The sequence below is a fragment of the Pongo pygmaeus genome, chromosome 22 (assembly GCF_028885625.2).
Source record: "Pongo pygmaeus isolate AG05252 chromosome 22, NHGRI_mPonPyg2-v2.0_pri, whole genome shotgun sequence".
In the NCBI taxonomy this organism is placed as follows: domain Eukaryota; kingdom Metazoa; phylum Chordata; class Mammalia; order Primates; family Hominidae; genus Pongo; species Pongo pygmaeus.
Window position 1 is genome coordinate 49,013,083 of NC_072395.2, and position 19,392 is coordinate 49,032,474.

The following is a 19,392-nucleotide window of genomic DNA, read 5'->3' on the forward strand; positions in this document are numbered from 1 at the left end:
TGCATGGAAAAGGCTGAGTCGTGATGATGTCATAGTTCTTCCCAAATCTCAAAGTCACTGATCAAACAACTCAGTTTACACTGAAGACGATGGATGAGACTCTAAGTTTGTGCCCATAGCTTGACACACCTTTGGGAATTTGGTTTCAGTGTAACTTTCTTTGCCGGTACACAGATCTGTGAGAATATATGATCAATCCAGATCTTTATAGATCTGTATCCTCCCTGGACAAACCTAAATGCAGACACTTTTAGCACCCGTAGGAGTTAAGTAGATTAAATAAAAACATTCCCTCCCACTTGGGGGCACATTCACTGGGAATCCCAGAGCGATGTCGTCTGCCCACACCTGCTAAGTGCGCTCACAGGGCATCTAATTCCCTCTCTTGAGTTCCTTTTAAGCAAGCAAGGCAACCTATGTCCAGAGAAGCAGTTACTGTGTCTAAGTAAGTCCCTGCATCTTAGGAAAAAGCAAACATTCGCATTTTGCCGTGCATGATGGGCGCACACCCAAGAAAATTACTCAGCACTTGTTTTTCTCACTTTGGGGTTTTCCCAAAATAATTTCTTCAGTCCAGTTGCCATGAATCTGGAGCCCCCGACTGACCCATCAAGGTCCGATTTGGCTTCGGACACCTCGCAGATCACCCCGCGGCTCAGAGCCCGGATCCTGAAGGGCGCAGCGTGGGCAGGGGGCGGGCCCGGGAGTTGGAACAGAGGGCACAGACGGCCCCTCCTCGGAGGGGAGGGACCGAAGCCGGGGCCTTTTTCTTTAAGACTCGCAGCACTGGATCCCAGAACTTAGTCTGCTCGGCGGCACTGACACTAGCTGGGCTCCTCGGGGCGCGCCCCAGGTGGTCCGAAGCCCGGTCAGCCCTCCACGCAGGTGCCCTGCGCGCCCCGCGCGCCCCGCTCAGCCATGTCGTCCTGCAGCCGCGTGGCGCTGGTGACCGGGGCCAACAGGGGCATCGGCTTGGCCATCGCGCGCGAACTGTGCCGACAGTTCTCTGGGGATGTGGTGCTCACCGCGCGGGACGTGGCGCGGGGCCAGGCGGCAGTGCAGCAGCTGCAGGCAGAGGGCCTGAGCCCGCGCTTCCACCAACTGGACATCGACGACCTGCAGAGCATCCGCGCCCTGCGCGACTTCCTGCGCAAGGAGTACGGGGGGCTCAATGTACTGGTCAACAACGCGGCCGTCGCCTTCAAGAGTAGGTGCAGGGCTTGGGTTGGGGCCCCCTGGAGAGCTCCGAGGGTGCGGGGGCGGCCAGCCGCAGGCACCCCACCCGTCCACTTGAGTGACCGAGGAGGGTGGCGCCGGCCCCTAGGGATGCGCTCAGCCCACGCCTCCCGCGAGGCGGTTTTCGCTTTCCGTGATTCGCTGAGCCCCAGGCGGGCCCGGGCGACAGACAACAGCGCGCCCCGCCCGCCGGCCTGTGCGGGCCTGTGCGCGGCCCGGGGCCCTCCCCGAACTGTCAGCCGCTGCTGTGTGCAGGAAAACTGGCCTCCTGGGAGGGGGCAACGCCCTGCTAGAGTTCATCAGCTTTCCTTCCAACGCGAGAAACATTTTCTCTGCAAAGAAAGGGTCTCCGCTCGCTTTGGGCTTTCGCTTTCCTTGAAAGGGCGCATTCATAGATGCCCGGAGGCGTTTGCTCGGGAAAGGAAATGAATCGCTAAAACAGGATTAGCGCGCATTTGCACTTGGTGGACTTGACAATTTGTGTAATGCAGAGCTTTGATAGGCTCTGACAAAAAGGAAGCGAGCCTTCTCGTTCCCTCCCCCCAGGGAGCTTATGTTTGTTATAAAATACGTGCGTGTGGTCTTAAAAGCATCTTCCTTAAGGAGAGGGGCGGGGATCAGGAGATTACTTATTCTAACTACAACTGAAGAAAATCACAGGACGAGCGCAGTGGCTCACGCCTGTAATGCCAGCACCTTGGGAGGCCGAGGCAGGAGAAACGCTTGAACCTGGGAGGCAGTGAGCCGAGACAGCGCCACTGCACTCCAGGCTGGGCGACAGAGCGAGACTCCGTATGAAAAAAAAAAAAAAGTTACTACGGAGAAATAAACAGGCCGGCTTCACCTCCAACCTAGTGGGGAAAAAAAGCCTAAGAGGGAGTGAAATGAAGGATGGGGGAGCAGAAGTCTCCACTCCTCCCTTTGGCCCTAGGCACTCCGCATTGTTGTGTATGGGGACCTGAGACTTTCTTTGACCCGCACCGGCAACTCAGCCTGCCGGCTTTCTGGGAGCTGGGGTGCAGGAGTGGGGATTAACACCCACTAAAGCAGCCCTCAACCATGGGCTGAGAGATTGGTGGATAAATACCCGGCTTCCTGGACGACAGGCGGAGAGACTTCCCCTTGCCTTTCAAGGTGTGGGGAATGGACCACCAGCAGCTGCAAACCTGGGCGCTCATGGCAAGGCAGAATCTCCCGCCTTACCCCACACCTGCTGAATCAAAATCTGCGTTTCCGCTGGGCGCGGTGGCTCACGCCTGTAATCCCAGCACTTTGGGAGGCTGAGGCAGACAGATAACCTGAGGTCAGGAGTTCAAGACCAGCCTGGGAAACATGGTGAAACACCAACTCTACTAAAAATACAAAAATTAGCTGGGCATGGTGGCTCACTTCTGTAATCCCAGCTACTCGGGAGGCTCAGGCACAAGAATCGCTTGAACCCAGGAGGCAGAGGTTGCAGGAAGAGAAGACTGCGCCCCTGCACTCCAGCCTGGGTGACAGAGCGAGACTCTATCTCAAAAAAAAAAAAAAAAAAAAAAAAAAAAAATCTGCATTTCAACAGAATCCCCAGCTCCCTCCTATGCACCTTTAAGTTTAAGAAGTGATAGTGAAAGCCAAGTGTTCTCAAGGTGTGGCTGGAAACCAGTAGCTGTCACATCATCTGGGAACTTAGAAATGCAAACTCAGGCCAGGTGCGATGGCTCACGCCTGTAATCCCAGCACTTTGGGAAGCCGAGGCGGGTGGATCACTTGAGGTCAGGAGTTGGGGACCAGCCTGGCCAACATGGCGAAACCCTGTCTCTGCAAAAAGTAAAAAAATTAGCTGGGCATGGTGGCACGTGCCTGTAATCCCAGCTACTCCAGAGGCTGAGGCAGGCAAATCGCTTGAACCCAGGAGGTGGAGGTTGCCGTGAGCTGAGATCGCGCCACTGCACTCCAGCCTGGGTGACAGAGTAAGACTCCATAAAAAAAAAAAGAAAGAAAGAAAGAAAGAAAAGAAATGCAAATTCTGGAGCCCTTACTCCAGCCCTTTGCAATCAGAAACTCCAATGGTGAGGCCCAGGAAGCTGTGTTTTAACAGGCTCTACAAGTGATTCGGATGCACACTAAAGTTTGAGAATCACCGACCTCGTTTTTAAAAATTGTTTTAAAATTAACTTGTTTTTCCTTTAGTTGTTAGGAGTTAGGATCCACTGTGTCATGTGAGTTTCAGGGGGAAAAAATATGACTTTCTTTTTGTTTCTTTCTCTTTTTGAAAGGTGATGATCCAATGCCCTTTGACATTAAAGCTGAGATGACACTGAAGACAAATTTCTTTGCCACTAGAAACATGTGCAACGAGTTACTGCCAATAATGAAACCTCATGGTAAGCCCAATGTGTGGGCAGTCGGGTTGCATCCCTCAGTAAGAAGGCTTCCCCGAGCAGGGCTGCCCTGCAGAAATCACTCAGGGGTGCTATTTCTCTGAAGGGGGAAAAATAGAAAATTGCTTCATTTTCCCACAGTGTTTGACTTCTCACTCCAACATTTTAGGTTTGTTTTGTTTTGTTTTGTTTTGTTTGGCGGGGGGGGGGGGGTGGGTGGTAGGAAGAAATTTTGCTCTTGTGCAGGCTGTAGTGCAATGGTATGATCTTGGCTCACTGCAACCTCCACCTCCCAGGTTCAAGCAATTCTCCTGCCTCAGCCTCCCAAGTAGCTGGGATTACAGGCACCCACCACTACACGCGGCTAATTTTTTATACTTTTAGTAGAGACGCGGTTTCACCATGTTGGCCAGGCTGGTCTCGAACTCCTGACCTTCAGGTGATCCACCCACCTTGGCCTCCCAAAGTGTTGGAATTACAGGCATGAGCCACTATGCCCAGCCTTAGCTTTAAGTTCCAAAGATAAGTGTGACATATCACAATGCTTTTGGGATCCATGTCATGAACTCAATCCTAGAATGATAGAATGCTGTGAGTCCCCAAAGGCCTCTTGCCTCTGGTCAATCTCATGAGTCCTCCAGCCCTCCAAGGTGATGGGCCCACATCTAGCTCATCTCTGGACCTTGGTATCTGTTTTAGCATTACGACTTTTCCTATATGCCTTTCTTCTTGTACCAAACTTTCTCAAGTTGATTCAGAAAACCCAAAAGAAATTTTCTTTTTTTTTCTTTTTTCTTTTTTTGAGACAGAGTCTCGCTCTGTCATCCAGGCTAGAGTACAGTGGCACAATTTTGGCTCACTGCAGTCTCCGCCTCCCAGGTTCAAGCAATTCTCCTGTCTCAGCCTCTGGAGTAGCTGGGATTACAGGTGTGCACCACCACGCCCAGCTCATTTTGTATTTTTAGTAGAGATGGGATTTCACCATGTTGGCCAGACTGGTCTCAAACTCCTGACCTCAAGTGATCCACCCACCTCTGCCTCCCAAAATGCTGGGATTACAGGTGTGAGCCACCATGCCCGAACGAGAAATTTTCTTTATTAGGAAATGTCTTGCCTATACCTGCAGGTATTCAATAAATGTTACTATTATACTTTTCCTACAAACATTGGAGTGCCTGCCATATTCCAGGCATTATGCTGGGATCTGGGTGTGCAATGGTAAGCATTATAGACAGGGACCATCTCATTTGTGGAGCTGAAACTCTAGTGGGGGAGATATCCATTAGCAAAGAATCTGAAGTGTGAAATGACAGCTGTGCTGGGGGACAGGGAAGCTTGCTTCCTTGAGGATTTTCTTCCCCAAGAAGTTTACTGTGGATTCTTAGAACTGTGGTTTTTATTAAAAATGTGCTTGCTTTTTTTTTTTTTTTTTTTTGACAGAGTTTCGCTCTGTTGCCCAGGCTGGAGTGCAGTGGCAGGATCTCAGCTCACTGCAACCTCCACCTTCTGGGTTCAAGGGATTCTCCTGCCTTAGCCTCCTGAGTAGCTGGGACTACAGGCGTGTGCCGCTACGCCCGGCTAATTTTTATATTTTTAGTAGAGACAGGGTTTTGCCATGTTGGCCAAGCTGGTCTCGAGCTCCTGACCTCAAGTGATTCATCTGCCTCAGCCTCCCAAAGTGCTGGGATTACAGGCGTGAGCTACCGCACCTGGCCAGAAGTGTGCTTTTCTTAATTTAACATTTTGAATATGGATTATTGACTGGGTGTGGTGGCTCATGCCTGTAATCTCAGCACTTTGGGACGCTGAGGCAGGAGGATCACTTGAACCCAGGAGTTTAAGACCAGGCTGAAAAATATGGCAAGACCCTCGTCACTTTAAACAAACAAACAAAATTATCTCTGGATGCAAAACCTTTTTTTTTTTTTCTGAGACAGTCTCCCTCCTTCGCCCAGACTAGAGTGCAGTGGCATGAGCTCAGCTCACTGCAACCTCCGCCTCTCAGGTACAAGAGATTCTCCTGCCCCAGCCTCCCAAGTAGCTGGGGTTACAGGCGAGCACCACCACACCCAGCTAATTTTTTTGTATTTTTAGTAGAGACAGGGTTTCACCATGTTGGCCAGGTTGATCTCGAATTCCGGACCTCAGGCGATCCACCCGCATTGGCCTCCCAAAATGCTAGGATTACAGGCTTGAGCCACCGCACCCAACCACAAAAAGTTCTTAACCTAAGAAGGTGAATGGTGAGAGTTGCACTTGTACTCTCTGTTTCTGAGTGGGATGAGATCGTAGAAAGCCTGCAGGGAGAACTGCAGGTTCTTTGAAAGGGGATGGAGTTTCTAAATGCAAATCTGAGCCAATATAAAAGCACATTTTAAAAACTCTCCTTTTTACACAAAAGGTAACATTTCATACAATGTTTGCCACTTTGCTTTTTTTACTCCTTATGTCTGGGGCTCTCTCCAGATTTGGTCAGAAAGCTTTTATCTTTTTTGTGGCTACATAGGGATGCAGCCATTGTAGGGATGTCTTTTACCCAGTATTGGGAAGTTTTCTCCCAATCAATTTTTGAATGGGAACTTGAGAGCTGCAAGGTATTAAAGACAGCTTTAAAACTCCATCCCCTTTCAGAGCACCTGCAGTTCTCCCTGCAGGCTTTCTCCAATCCCATCCCACTAAGAAACTGAGCAAGTACAAGAGTACAAGTGCAATTCTCACCATTCACCTTTTTAGGTTAAGAAGTTTTTGTGGCCGGGTGCGGTGGCTCACACCTGTAATCCTAGCACTTTGGGAGGCTGAGGCAGGCAGATCACGAGGTCAGGAGATCGAGACCATCTTGGCTAACACGGTGAAACCCCATCTCTACTAAAAATACAAAAAAATTAGCTGGGCGTGGTAGTGGGCGCCTGTAGTCCAAGCTACTCAGGAGGCTGAGGCAGGAGAATGGCGTGAACCCGGGAGGCAGAGCTTGCAGTGAGCCCAGACGGGGCCACTGCACTCCAGCCTGGGCGACAGAGCCACACTCCGTCTCAAAAAAAAAAAAAAAGAAAATATCATAAGAATGGACTTAATCCTGAGCAACATAGGGAGACCCCATCTCTACACAAAAAATGAAAATTAAAAATTAGCTGGGCATAGTGGCATGCTCCAGCTTCTCGAGAGACTGAGGTGGGAGGATCGCTTGGGCCCAGGAGGTTGAGGCTGCAGTGAGCTACGATTGCGCCACTGTACTCTAGCCTGGGCAACAGAGCAAGACCTTGTCTCAAAAAAAAAAAAAAAAAAAAAATGCATTTAACGCATCTGACCTACCAAACACCATAGGTCAGCCTCGCCTAGCTTCAAGGTGCTTTGAACGCTTACGCTAGCCTATAGTCCGGCAAAGTCATCTAACACAAAGCCTATTTTATCATAAAATGTTGAGTATCTTATGTAATTTATTGAATCTGTACTGAAAGTGAAATGCAGAATGGTTGTATGGGGGCTCCAAGTGCAGATTCTGCAGAATGCATATCGCTTCCTCGTCCATCAGTGAAGTCAGTAAGTCCTAAGTGGAACCATCAGAAGGCAGGGACCATCTATCTGTATTTGACTTGCTTATTTGTTCAAGGTTCTGAGTAAATAGGCCAAGCAACTACTACGCCACTAGAGGGCGCAACTTGCCTACTCTTTCTAGAGTAAGGCAGCAGGTGTTTCGGGACCGGTGGGGCCACCTGGACCTCAGTGGAGGGTGGTGTGGGTGCAGCCCCTCCCAGGGCTGATGACCCATCTGGCTGACGAGGCTGACTGTCAGCCTCTGGCCTCTCTCCCAGAGGTGTGCCCTCAGATCAAAGAGGACACCTTCTCCCCTTAAGAGGATTTATTTCCTCGAAAGCACAGCTTCTATGATCTGTGTTTTTCTTTCTTCCTTTCTCCTTTTACATTTAATTCCTTGTGGCCGCCAAGTTTCTGAGAACAAAGCTGTTTAGAAAGCAATGAAGAACACAACATCACTGATGTAGTATTCCTGGCCAAAATATTGATGTGACTCTCATTATGAGAAAATCAGACCAATTCACTTTGAGAGAAATACTACAAAATAATGGTCTACAGTCTTCAAAAAAGTCACTGCCAACTACCTTACATTAAAATATATGAAAGAGATGTGACAATTAAATGCAATCCATGGGCCAGGCGCGGTGACTCACGCCTGTAATCCCAGCACTTTGGGAGACCGAGGCGGGCGGATCATGAGGTCAGGAGATTGAGACTATCCTTACTAACATGGTGAAGCCCCGTCTCTACTAAAAATACAAGAAATTAGCTGGGCGTGGTGGCGGGCGCCTGTAGTCCCAGCTACTTGGGAGGCTGAGGCAGGAGAATGGCGTGAACCCAGGAGGTGGAGCTTGCAGTGAGCCGAGATCATGCCACTGCACCCCAGCCTAGGTGACAGAGCGAGACTCCATCTCAAAAAAAAAAAAAAAAAAAAAAAATGCAATCCTTGATCCTACTTTGGATCCCGGATTAAAGCAAACAAAAACTGTAAAAGAACATTACTGGGACAATTTGGACACATTTGAATATGGGCTGTATTTTAGATAATAGTGTTGTATAATGATAAATGCCTGGCGTGTGGTCACAACTGTAGTAATGTAGGGGAATGCCCTTGTTACCATATCCAATACTAAAGTGCTTAAGATGAAGGTTTATGATATCAGCAACTTGGAGAGAAAAAGGGACAGAGAGGGAAAAAGCAAACATAGCAAAATGTTAACAATTAGTGAACTTAGGTGATGGGCATAGGGTATTTATTGAACTATTCTTGCAACTTCTCTGTAACAGTTAGGAAAGAAATACATACATACACTTCATCTTTGAAAGTGAGAGAGGTCGGGCGCGGTGGCTCACGCCTGTAATCCCAACACTTTGGGAGACTGAGGCGGGTGGATCACGAGGTCAGGAGATCGAGACCATCCTGGCTAACACGGTGAAACCCCATCTCTACTAAAAATACAAAAAATTAGCCGGGCGTGGTGGTGCGCACCTGTAGTCCCAGCTACTCGGGAGGCTGAGGCAGGAGAATCGCTTGAACCCAGGAGGCGGAGGTTGCAGTGAGCCGAGATTGCGCCACTGCATTCTAGCCCGGTGACAGAACACGACTCCGTCTCAAAAAAAAAAAAAAAAAAAAAAAAAAGAAAGTGAGAGAGAGAAGGAAGGAAAGAAATACTGAATAGTACTAGGAACCTGGGGGGATGAGTGAGGTGCTAGTTTCCAAGGACAGAGTGAGGGTATCTCTTGTGGGACTGGGGTCCACAAGAATATGCAGCTCCCCTGCGATGGGAACCTGTCGGGAATGCCATTCAGAAAATGAAATAAAATCTACAGATCCGGCCGGGTGCGGTGGCTTATGCCTGCAACCCCAGCACTTTGGGAGGCCGAGGGAGGCAGATCACCTGAGGTCAGGAGTTTGAGACCAGCCTGGCCAAAATGGCGAAACCCCATCTCTACTAAAAATACAAAAGTTAGCCGGGCATGGTGGCACACACCTGTAATCCCAGCTATTTGGGAGGCTGAGGCAGGAGAATCACTTAAACTTGAGAGATGGAGGTTGCAGTGAGCCGAGATCGTGCCACTGCACTCCAGCCTGGACGACAGAGCAAGACTCATCTCAAAAAAAAAAAAGAAAAAAAGAAAAACTAGAGACCCTATTGGACACAGAGAATATGCATTCAGAATAATATATAATAAAATAACTCACTAAAATTAGTGGGGTTTGATGCTGATGAAATGTGTAAATTAACACATTTACTGGTTTTTGGATTTCCACCAATACTTCAAATTGTTGTAAAATTTTTGGCCTACATATTTGTTTCTATGGGCACAATTGTCTCTTTAGTAGCTGTGAATTATGATCAACATGAATATTAATTCATAATTTAATGAATATTAATATTATCAAATAGGGACTAAAAAGTAATGAAATCAGGCCGGATGCAGTGGCTCATGCCTGTAATCCTAGCACTTTGGGAGGCCGAGGCAGGCAGATCTCCTGAGCTCGGGAGTTTGCAACCAGCCCGGCCAACATGGAGAAACCCCATTTCTATGAAAAATACAAAAATTAGTTGGGCGTGGTGGTGTGTGCCTGTGGGCCCAGCTATTTGTGGGGCTGAGACAGGAGGATCACTTGAGCCTGGGAAGTGGAGGCTACAGTGAGCCGAGATCATGCCACTGCACTCCAGCTTGGGTGGCAGAGTGAGATTCTGTCTCAAAAAAAAAAGTAATGAAATAAAAACCAGGATGGAAAAACAGCCCATTCCACGCGTGAAGTGTCCATAATGAAGGACAGACAGAGTCATCCCCAAGGATTCCCTACTGCTGGTTGTGGCACTAAGGAATTGGGGTGGCTGCCCACGGACCTAGGAAATTGGGTGTGCCTAGGAAATTGAGAGCGTTAGTCCTTAGGGTGAGAGCACTGTCCCTCGGAAAGCAGGTTTATAAGTACTTGGAGTGTGTATGCTGGGGAGGAGTGGTTTTATAAAACTGCCAGCGAGCGGGGCACACAGTGGCTCACACCTGTAATCCTAGCACTTTGGGAGGCCAAAGCAGGCAGATCTCTTGAGGTCAGGAGTTCAAGCGCAGTATGGCCAACATGGTGAAACCTCATCTCTACTAAAAAAATACAAAAATTAGCTGGGCATGGTGGCGCACACCTGTCATCCCAGCCACCTGGGAGGCTGAAGCAGTAGAATCACTTGATCCTGGGAGGTGGAGGTTGCAGTGAGCCGAGATTGTGCCACTGCACCGCAGCCTAGGCAACAAAACAAGACTCTGTCTCACAAAACAAAATAAAAAAATTTTAGGCCGGGTGTAGTGGCTCACACCTGTAATTCCAGCACTTTGGGAGGCCGAGGTGGGCAGATCACTTCAGGTCAGGAGTTCAATACCAGCCTGGCCAACATGACAAAACCCCGTCTCTACTAAAATTACAAAAATTAGCGGGTCATGGTGGTGGGTACCTGTAGTCCCAGCTACTTGGGAGGCTGATACAGGAGAATTGCTTGAACCCGGAAGTCGGAGGTTGCAGTGAGCCAAGATTGTGCCACTGCACTCCAGCCTGGGTGATAGAGCAAGACTGCGTCTTAAAAAATAAGTAAATAAATTTAAGTAAAAGTAAAAATAAAACTGCCTAGGGAATCTACAAATTTACTACCTCACCCATCTCTCAGAGAATCCCTGAGAAAGGGAGCCCCTCTCACTGATGGAGGTGTGTTCTTCCCCTTGGGAGAATAGGGCCAAAAAAATATTAAAACCCATGGGTGCATAGATTTTATGCCTTCTATAGTCACATTTTTATTTTTATTTTTTAAATTTGATTATTACTTTTTGAGAAAGGGTCTCATTCACATCACCCAGGCTGGAGTGGAGTGGAGTGGAGTGGTGTGATCACGGCTCACTGCAATCTCTGGATTCAGGTGATTCAGGTGATCCTCTTACCTCAGCTTCCGGAGTAGCTCAGACCACAGGCACACGCCACCACACCCAGCTAATTTTTCTATTGTTAGTAGAGACAAGAGTTTTGCCATGTTGCCCAGGCTGGTCTTGAACTCCTGGGTTCAAGTGATCCACTCCTTTCAGCCTCCCAAAGTGCTGGGATTACAGGCATAAGCCACAGCGTCCAGCCACATTTTTGTTTTTAATCAGCAATTAAACCTGCACAATGGCCGGGCGCGGTGGCTTACGCTTGTAATCTCAGCACTTTGGGAGGCTGAAGCAGGCGGATCACTTGAGGTCAGGAATTCAAGACCAGCCTGGCCAACATGGTGAGACCCTGTCTCTACTAAAAATACAAAAATTAGCCAGATGTGGTGGCTCACGCCTGTAATCCCAGCTACTCAGGAGGCTGAGGCAGGAGAATTGCTTGAACCCGGGAGGTGGAGTTTGCAGTGGGCCGAGATGGCACCACTGCACTCTAGCCTGGGCAACAGGGCGAGACTCTGTCTCAAAAAAAAACAACCTGCACCAAGACTCAACTATATGTTTGGTATATTCAACCAATGGTTATATCTCTGTGATATGCTTTCATATTTTTATCATTCTGTTTCAGGGAGAGTGGTGAATATCAGTAGTTTACAGTGTTTAAGGGCTTTTGAAAACTGCAGTGAAGATCTGCAGGAAAAGTTCCACAGTGAGACACTCACAGAGGGAGACCTGGTGGATCTCATGAAAAAGTTTGTGGAGGACACAAAAAATGAGGTGCATGAGAGGGAAGGCTGGCCCAACTCACCTTATGGGGTGTCTAAGTTGGGGGTCACGGTCTTATCAAGGATCCTGGCCAGGCGTCTGGATGAGAAGAGGAAAGCTGACAGGATTCTGGTGAATGCGTGCTGCCCTGGACCAGTGAAGACAGACATGGATGGGAAAGACAACATCAGGACTGTGGAGGAGGGGGCTGAGACCCCTGTCTACTTGGCCCTCCTGCCTCCAGATGCCACTGAGCCACAAGGCCAGCTGGTCCATGACAAAGTTGTGCAAAACTGGTAAACGTCTGCTTTGGAGCCTAATGCTTAATAAATGTTGGTGGAATGAATGAATGAATTGATGTTGTGATTTGATTCTCTTTCTGTTCTTTTTTTTTTTTTTGAGATGGAGTCTCGCTCTTGTTGCCCAGGCTGGAGTGCAGTGGCACGATCTCAGCTCACTGCAACCTCTGCCTCCTGGATTCAAGCTGTTCTCCTGCCTCAGCCTCCTGAGTAGCTGGGATTACCAGGCATCTGCCATCATGCCTGGCTAATTTTTGTAATTTTAGTAGAGATGGGATTTCACCATGTTGGCCAGGCTGGTCTCGAACTCCTGACCTCAGGTGATCTGCCTGCCTCTGCCTCCCAAAGTGCTAGGATTACAGGCATAAGCCAATGCGCCCAGCCTTTTTTCTTTTTCTTTTTTTTTCCTCTTTTTTTTTTTTTTTTTGAGATGGAGTTTCGCTCTTGTTGCCCAGGCTGGAGTGCAATGGCATGATCTCGGCTCACGACAACCTCCACCTCCCAGGTTCGAATGATTCTCCTACCTCAGCCTCCCGAGCAGCTGGGATTACAGGCATGTGCCACCACACTTGGCTAATTTTGTATTTTTAGTAGAGATGGTGTTTCTCCATGTTGGTCAGGCTGGTCTCGAACTCCCAACCTCAGGTGATCCACCCGCCTTGGCCTCCCAAAATGCTGGGATTACAGGCATGAGCCACCGTGCCTGGCCTCTTTCTGTTCTTGAAAAGGAATGTTCATAAGAATCTCCCTGGGAGAAAGGTGTCTAGTTCTGGAATCTGGAGCTGAACAACATTGCTATGCTCAACTCTTCAGCCTGAGAGGGAGAAGAACATAGTCTCAAATTTTAGTGGGCATCGGGACCACCTGGAGGGCTGATTAAGACAGATTGCTGGTTCCCCTCCCCACACCAATTCACTTCATTTCTAACAAGTTCTCAGGTGGTGCTGACACTGCTGGTCCTGGGACTGCACTTAGAACCACTGGCGTAGCAAGTGGTTTTAGAACTATGGAGCCATTTTCCAGCTGTTCCTTGCTGTTTCCAGTTTTTTGATTCTGTAAGAGTGATGCTTTATCCTCTATTTCCTTAGCTCTGCAAGCTTTCTTTGCATCTCATTCTGTTTTATTTGAGTATATTCTTATTGGTTCGTATACTTTTTGTTTGTTTGAGACAGAGTCTCACTCTGTCGCCCAGGCTGGAGTGCAGTGGCACAATCTCGGCTCACTGCAACCTCCACCTCTTGGGTTCAAGCAATTCTTCTGCCTCAGCCTCCCAAGTAGCTGGGACTACAGGCGCCCGCCACCATGCCTGGCTAATATTTTGTATTTTTAGTAGAGATGGGGTTTCACTGTGTTGGCCAGGCTGGTCTCAAACTCCTGGCCTCAAGTGATCCGCCCGCCCTAGCCTCACAAAGTGCTGGGATTACAAGCATGAGCCACCACACCCGGCTGGTTCTTATACTTACAAAGTAGTAGAGCTTGAAGGACTCAGGAGGAATATCTTCTTTAATTGGGACATGATTTCTTCTAGATTTTTCAGCTGGGTTTTGCATTCTGCACTCCTTCCCAGAATGTTTACAAGGTTGCCCAGCGACCGCAACTTTATCTCTTTACTGAAACACATGCAGATGTCTTCTCCTTAACCGATGCACACCCCCTGTGAACTACAGCCCAGGGTGATTCTTCAGTAACTCCCTAAGCCTTTTTTTTTTTTTTTCTTGAGACAGGGTCTTGCTTTATTGCCCAGGCTAGAGTGCAGTGGCACGATCATGGGTTACTGCAGCCTCGACCTCCAGGGCAAGAGACTTCCATGACTAAAACCTCAAGTGATCCTCCCACCTCAGCCTCCTAAGTAGCTGGGACTACAGGCATGTGCCATCATGCCCAAATAATTTTTTAATTTTTGGTAGAGACAGGGTCTCACTATGTTGCCCAGGCTGGTCTTGCACTCCTGGACTAAGGCGATCCTCGCTCCTTTGCCTCTCAAAATGCTGGGATTCCAGACATGAGCCACCACACCCACCCTCTTTCATAATTTTTTTTTTTTTTTCAGACAGAGTCTCGCTCTGTCACCTGGTTGGAGTGCAGTGGTGCCGTCTTAGCTCACTGCAACCTCCACCTCCCAGATTCAAGCAATTCTCCTGCCTCAGCCTCCCAAGTAGAGTGGCTGGGATTAAAGGCATGCACCACCATGCCTGGCTAATTTTTGTAGTTTTAGTAGAGATGGGGTTTCGCCATGTAGGCCAGGCTGGTCTTGAACTCCTGACCTCAGGTGATCTGCCTGCCTTGGCCTTCCAAAGTGTTGGGATTACAGGAGTGAGCCACAGCCTCTTTTATAATCATTATGACAATAGGTGAGTTCACATTCTCTGCTTTTAAATGGGATTGGTTTTGCAACAGGCCTCCTGGCTTCTGGTTACACCTTGTAGAAAAAAGGCTTGGAGACCAAGGAGTCTTCTGAAATAGAAGAAATGTACTCGCAAAGGTTTGCAAGAGTGTCAAGGCTTCGGCAAGAATGGCTAATCAAACAAAAAAATTCAGTGGAATTTAAATTCCCGCTGGCCACAGTGGCTCAAGTCTCCGATCCCAGCACTTTGGGAGGCTGAGGCAGGAGGATCACCTGAGGTCAGGTGTTTGAAACCAGCCTGGGCAACACAGCAGGCCTCCGTGTCTGCAAACAAATCAAACAAAAATTAGCCAGACATGGTGGCACACACCTGTAGTCCTAGCTACTTGGTAGGCTAAGGCAGGAGGATCACTTGAACCCAGGAGTTCAAGGCTGCAGTGAGCTATGGTCGTACCACTGCACTGCAGCATTCTGGGCGACAGAGCCAGACTCTGTCTCTACTTAAAAAGAAAACGAATCCATTGAACAATGGAAAAAAACACAAAGGGAAATAACCACAAATTTGCCAAGGTTACCAGGTTTATGATAGGCTGCTCACTGTGTGACATTAGAAATGTTGTCACTTGATTATCAAATCCACAAATGTCACATCATATCCCCTGACATAGGTAAAGACTGCAGTCATAAGAAATAATGCTGTTTTCCTTAGAGAATCAGTAAAGTGTGGGAATGCTCAAGTTTCTTTTATTTGGGGGAACTGAACTGCACAGGATGACCTGGTTATTTCTGGTTCATCACAGTGTGTAGCTATTTGTTTTTCTTGCCTCTCTGATTTACAATGGCAGTTTAACTCTCACAGCCTGCACCCACTTTTTCATCCACTTGGGGTAGGGGGAAGTCTGAATCCCACCTAGACTGCATTTAATGTCTTCAGGCCAGATGGAGTGGCTCATGCCTGTAATCCCAGCACTTTGGGAGGCCAAGGCAGGCAGGTTGCTTGGGCCCAGAAGTGTGAGACCAGCCTGGACAACATAGCGAGACCCCTTTCTACAAAAATTCAAAAAAGATTAGGCGGGCGAGGTGCACACCTGTAGTCCCAGCTACTCAGAGGCTGAGGTTGGGAGGATCACTTGAACCTGGGAGGTCAAGGCTGCAGTGAGCCATGATTGCGCCACTGCACTTCAGCCTGAGTGACAGGACAAGTCCCTGTCTCAAAAAATAACCTAAAACAACAACGAAAACTTCCTTTAGCCTATTTGTATGTCACTGATTAAATCCAACATGCTCTTATGGTATTCATCTCAGGCTACAGCTCCTAAGACATTTTAATGTCTCCTTTCCTGGCTCTAAAAACAATTTAATGGCTTTCAATCAGCTTCCTGAGTATCTTTTGTACTCTCGCCTCCTCTGCAGCCAAACTCCAGTCCTGCTAATGACGGGCAATAGCCCAGGAACCACAGAGCACTTCAGGCTCTGCCTGACAAAGTTACAGACAGGAAGTGCATGAGGAAATGAGCCAGTCCTTTTTATTTCTTCTTCCTCTTTTGTCTCTAACCAATCCTTTTTGGATAAGTGTGTAACCCACTTCCTCTTTTGTCTCTAGCCAATCCTTTTAGGATAAGCATGTAGCTCATTTGGATGATCCTTAATTGTCAACTGCTGGTCAGAATGACATTTCTCATTCTTAGAGAGGGGCTGCCATTGGCCCTTATTGGATGGTCTGCCCAGCACCCTCTTCCAAAATATGATCTCCTGCCCTCCCCTGCCTCCCGCTTCCTTCCCATGTTTGCAGCTGCAGCAGCCACAAGGTGACCTTGCCTCTGTTGACTGCTCCAGCTATAGGTCTTTCCTCTAAAAAGAACCAGTTGGACTGGATCAGAGTTGTTACTGTGCATCCCACCCCATGTGCCTAAGGAGCAGAGGGAGCCAGCCATTGCCAGAGAAGGAGGCCAACCATCAAGAGAAGCATTTAAGCCAGGTGTGGTGGCTCCTGCCAGCACAATCCCAGCACTTTGGGAGATCAAGGCAGGTGGATGGCTTGCACTCATGAGTTTGAGAACAGCCTGGGTAACATGGTGATACCCTCTCTACAAAATAATACAAAAATTAGCCAGGTGTGTTGGTACATGCCTGTAGTCCCAGCTACTTGGGGAGCTGGGGCAGGAGGATTGCTTGAGCCTGGGAGGTGGAGGCTACAGGGAGCCGTGTTTGTATCAGTACACTCCAGCCTGGATGACAAAGCGAGACCCTGTCTTGGGGGGGAAAAAACGTGGCCCAAAGAGAAACTCCCTTCCCTGTCCTTAGATCGTTCCTGAAATCTTGAATTCTCAGAGATGCTCCAAGATACCCTTGTATCCTTAAAATATATTTTCTTTTTCATAAGCTGTATTGAATTGGGTAGTTGTTGCTTGCAACCAAAAGGAACCTAACTAATAGAAGTACATTAACATGTTTTATAGTATTGTGAAAGGAAAATAAATCTTGGGGCCCCAAAATCACTAAGCTAAAGGGAAGAGTTAAGCTGGGAACTGCTTAGGGCAAACCTGCCTTCCATTCTATTCAAAGTCACCGCTCCGCTCACTGAGATAAATGCATATCTGATTGCCTCATTTGGAGAGGCTCATCAGAAACCCAAAAGAATGCAACCATTTTTCTCTTACCTACCTATGACCTGGAAGTCCCCTCCAGGCTTCCAGCTGTCCTGCCTTCGCCTGGAGTTGTCCCACCTTTCTGGATTGACCCAATGTACATCTTACACATATTGATTGATGTCTCATGTCTCCCTAAAATGTATAAAACCAAGCTGTGCCCCTACCACCTTGGGCACAAGTTGTCAGAACCTCCTGAGGCTGTGTCATGGTTGCCCATCCTCAACGTTAGCAAAATAAACTTTCTAAATTAACTGAGACCTGTCTCAGATGTTAGGGTTTCACCCTATGCTGTAGGAAAAAAAACAATTGGGCTTGGAATTAAAAGGAGAAAAAAATCATGAGTTGAGAACCTATGGCAAATTAGACCATATGTCCTGCTTAATGCTTTCCCAACATGGTTTTAGGTAATTCTGACTATAGTCCTTTGCCTTAGTTCATTTCGTGTTACTATAATGGAATATCACAAACTAGGTAATTTATAAAGCAAGTAAATTTGCCTGGGCACAGTAGCTCATGCCAATAATCCCATAACTTTGGGAAGCCAAAGTGGGAGCATTACTTAAGGCCAGGAGTTCAATGCCAGCCTGGGCAACATAGAGAGACCCTATCTCTACAAAAAATAAAAATTGACCAAGTGTGATCATGCTTACCTTTAGTACTACCTACTTGGTAAGTTGAGGTGGGAGTATCACTTGTGCCCAGGAGTTTATGGCTGCAGTGAGCTATGATCATGCCACTTCACTCCAGCCTAAGCAACAGAGTGAGACTCTGTCACTTGTCTCAAAAAAAAAAAAAAAAGTTAAGTTTATTTCTCACAATTCTGGAGGCTGGGAAGTCCAAAAGCATGGCACTAGCATCTGGCAGGGGCCTGCTTGTGTGTTCCTACCATGGCAGAAGGCAGAAGGGCAAGAGAATGCTCACAAGGTGCAAACTAAACTCATCCTTCTATCAGGAATCCACTCCCCTGATAAAGGTATTAATCCATTTATGAGGGCAGTCTTCACTCATGATCTTAAAGGTTCCACTTTGCAACACTGTTGCCTTGGGGATTATGTTTCTAACACATGACTTTAGGGGACACATTGAAACCACTGCATCCTTTAAGGTAGGAATCAATGTCATTTTTCAAACGAAGAAATAAAGGCTTGGAGAGGTTAATTAACTTGCCCAAGTTCTCAGAGCTAAAGCCAGGATCATATCCAGGAATGACTACAAAGTCCTGTGGTCTCTAGTGCTTGGCAGGTCCAGCTTCACTGATGAGTCTAGAGAGTAGTAACTCTCTTGGTGTAAAAACTAAGGGAGATGATACATTAAATCTAAGTGTAAATTAGATTACGCTTAAAGTGTAGGTCATATGTTTATTATTAACAGATCTCCAAGTTAGCCTATATGTGAACTTTTTCATAGAGAAATTAAACATGGTTTAAATGCAGCATATTTTAAATGGATTATCTCTTACAATGTGTTTTTTTTTGTTTGTTTTATATTGTTTTTGTTGTTTTCTGAGACAGAGTCTTACTCTGTTGCCCAGGATGGAGTGCAGTGACACGATCTTGGCTCACTGCAACCTCCAACTCCCGGGTTCAAGTGATCCTCCTGCCTCAGCCTCCCAAGTACCTGGGAGTACAGGCGCATGCCAACACATCCTGGCTAATACAATGTGTTTTTTAGACACCAGAGGGAGCCAGTGGTTCTTTCCACATCAGCTTTTCTGTGATACATTTTTCTTTTTTTGAAATGGAGTTTCACTCTTGTTGCCTAGGCTGGAGTACAGTGGCGCCATCTCAGCTCACCGCAACCTCCCCCTCCTGGGTTCAAGCGATTCTCCTGCCTCGGTCTCCCAAGTAGCTGGGATTACAGGCATGTGCCACCACATCCAGCTAATTTTGTATTTTTAGTAGAGACGGGGTTTCTCCATGTTGGTCAGGCTGGTCTTGAACTCCTGACCTCAGGTGATCAGCCCGCCTCGGCCTCCCAAAGTGCTGGGATTACAGGCATGAGCCACCAGGCCCAGCCTTGTGATAGATTTTTCTAGACTGTTGCATGTGTGGTACACCCACATACAATATCAGCTTTAGACTCAACCCTTTGACTTCTCCTTCACCTACTGAACAGCAACAAGGATTGTGACAGACCAAGAATCTGAAGAAGGATGCAGTGTGGAGACGAAACAGGTGTCAATGACAAAGTTTTAGTTGTTATTTCAAGTCAACTGCAAAGTGGATGCGGTATCAAGTACAGAAACTGCACAGGACTTCTCCACTAAGAACATGGGGAGAGCA

At 47.6% G+C, this 19,392-nt stretch overlaps 1 protein-coding gene across 1 annotated transcript; it reads left to right on the top strand.

Annotated features, from left to right (window-relative positions):
* Nucleotides 1–480: 480 nt before the first annotated feature.
* CBR3 (carbonyl reductase 3) lies at nt 481–12,170 on the top strand. Its single transcript, XM_054468581.2, has 3 exons — nt 481–1,207; nt 3,495–3,602; nt 11,680–12,170. Exons 1-3 carry the CDS (start codon nt 919–921, stop codon nt 12,114–12,116), a joined length of 834 nt encoding a protein of 277 aa, XP_054324556.1. The 5' UTR covers nt 481–918; the 3' UTR covers nt 12,117–12,170.
* Nucleotides 12,171–19,392: the final 7,222 nt, after the last annotated feature.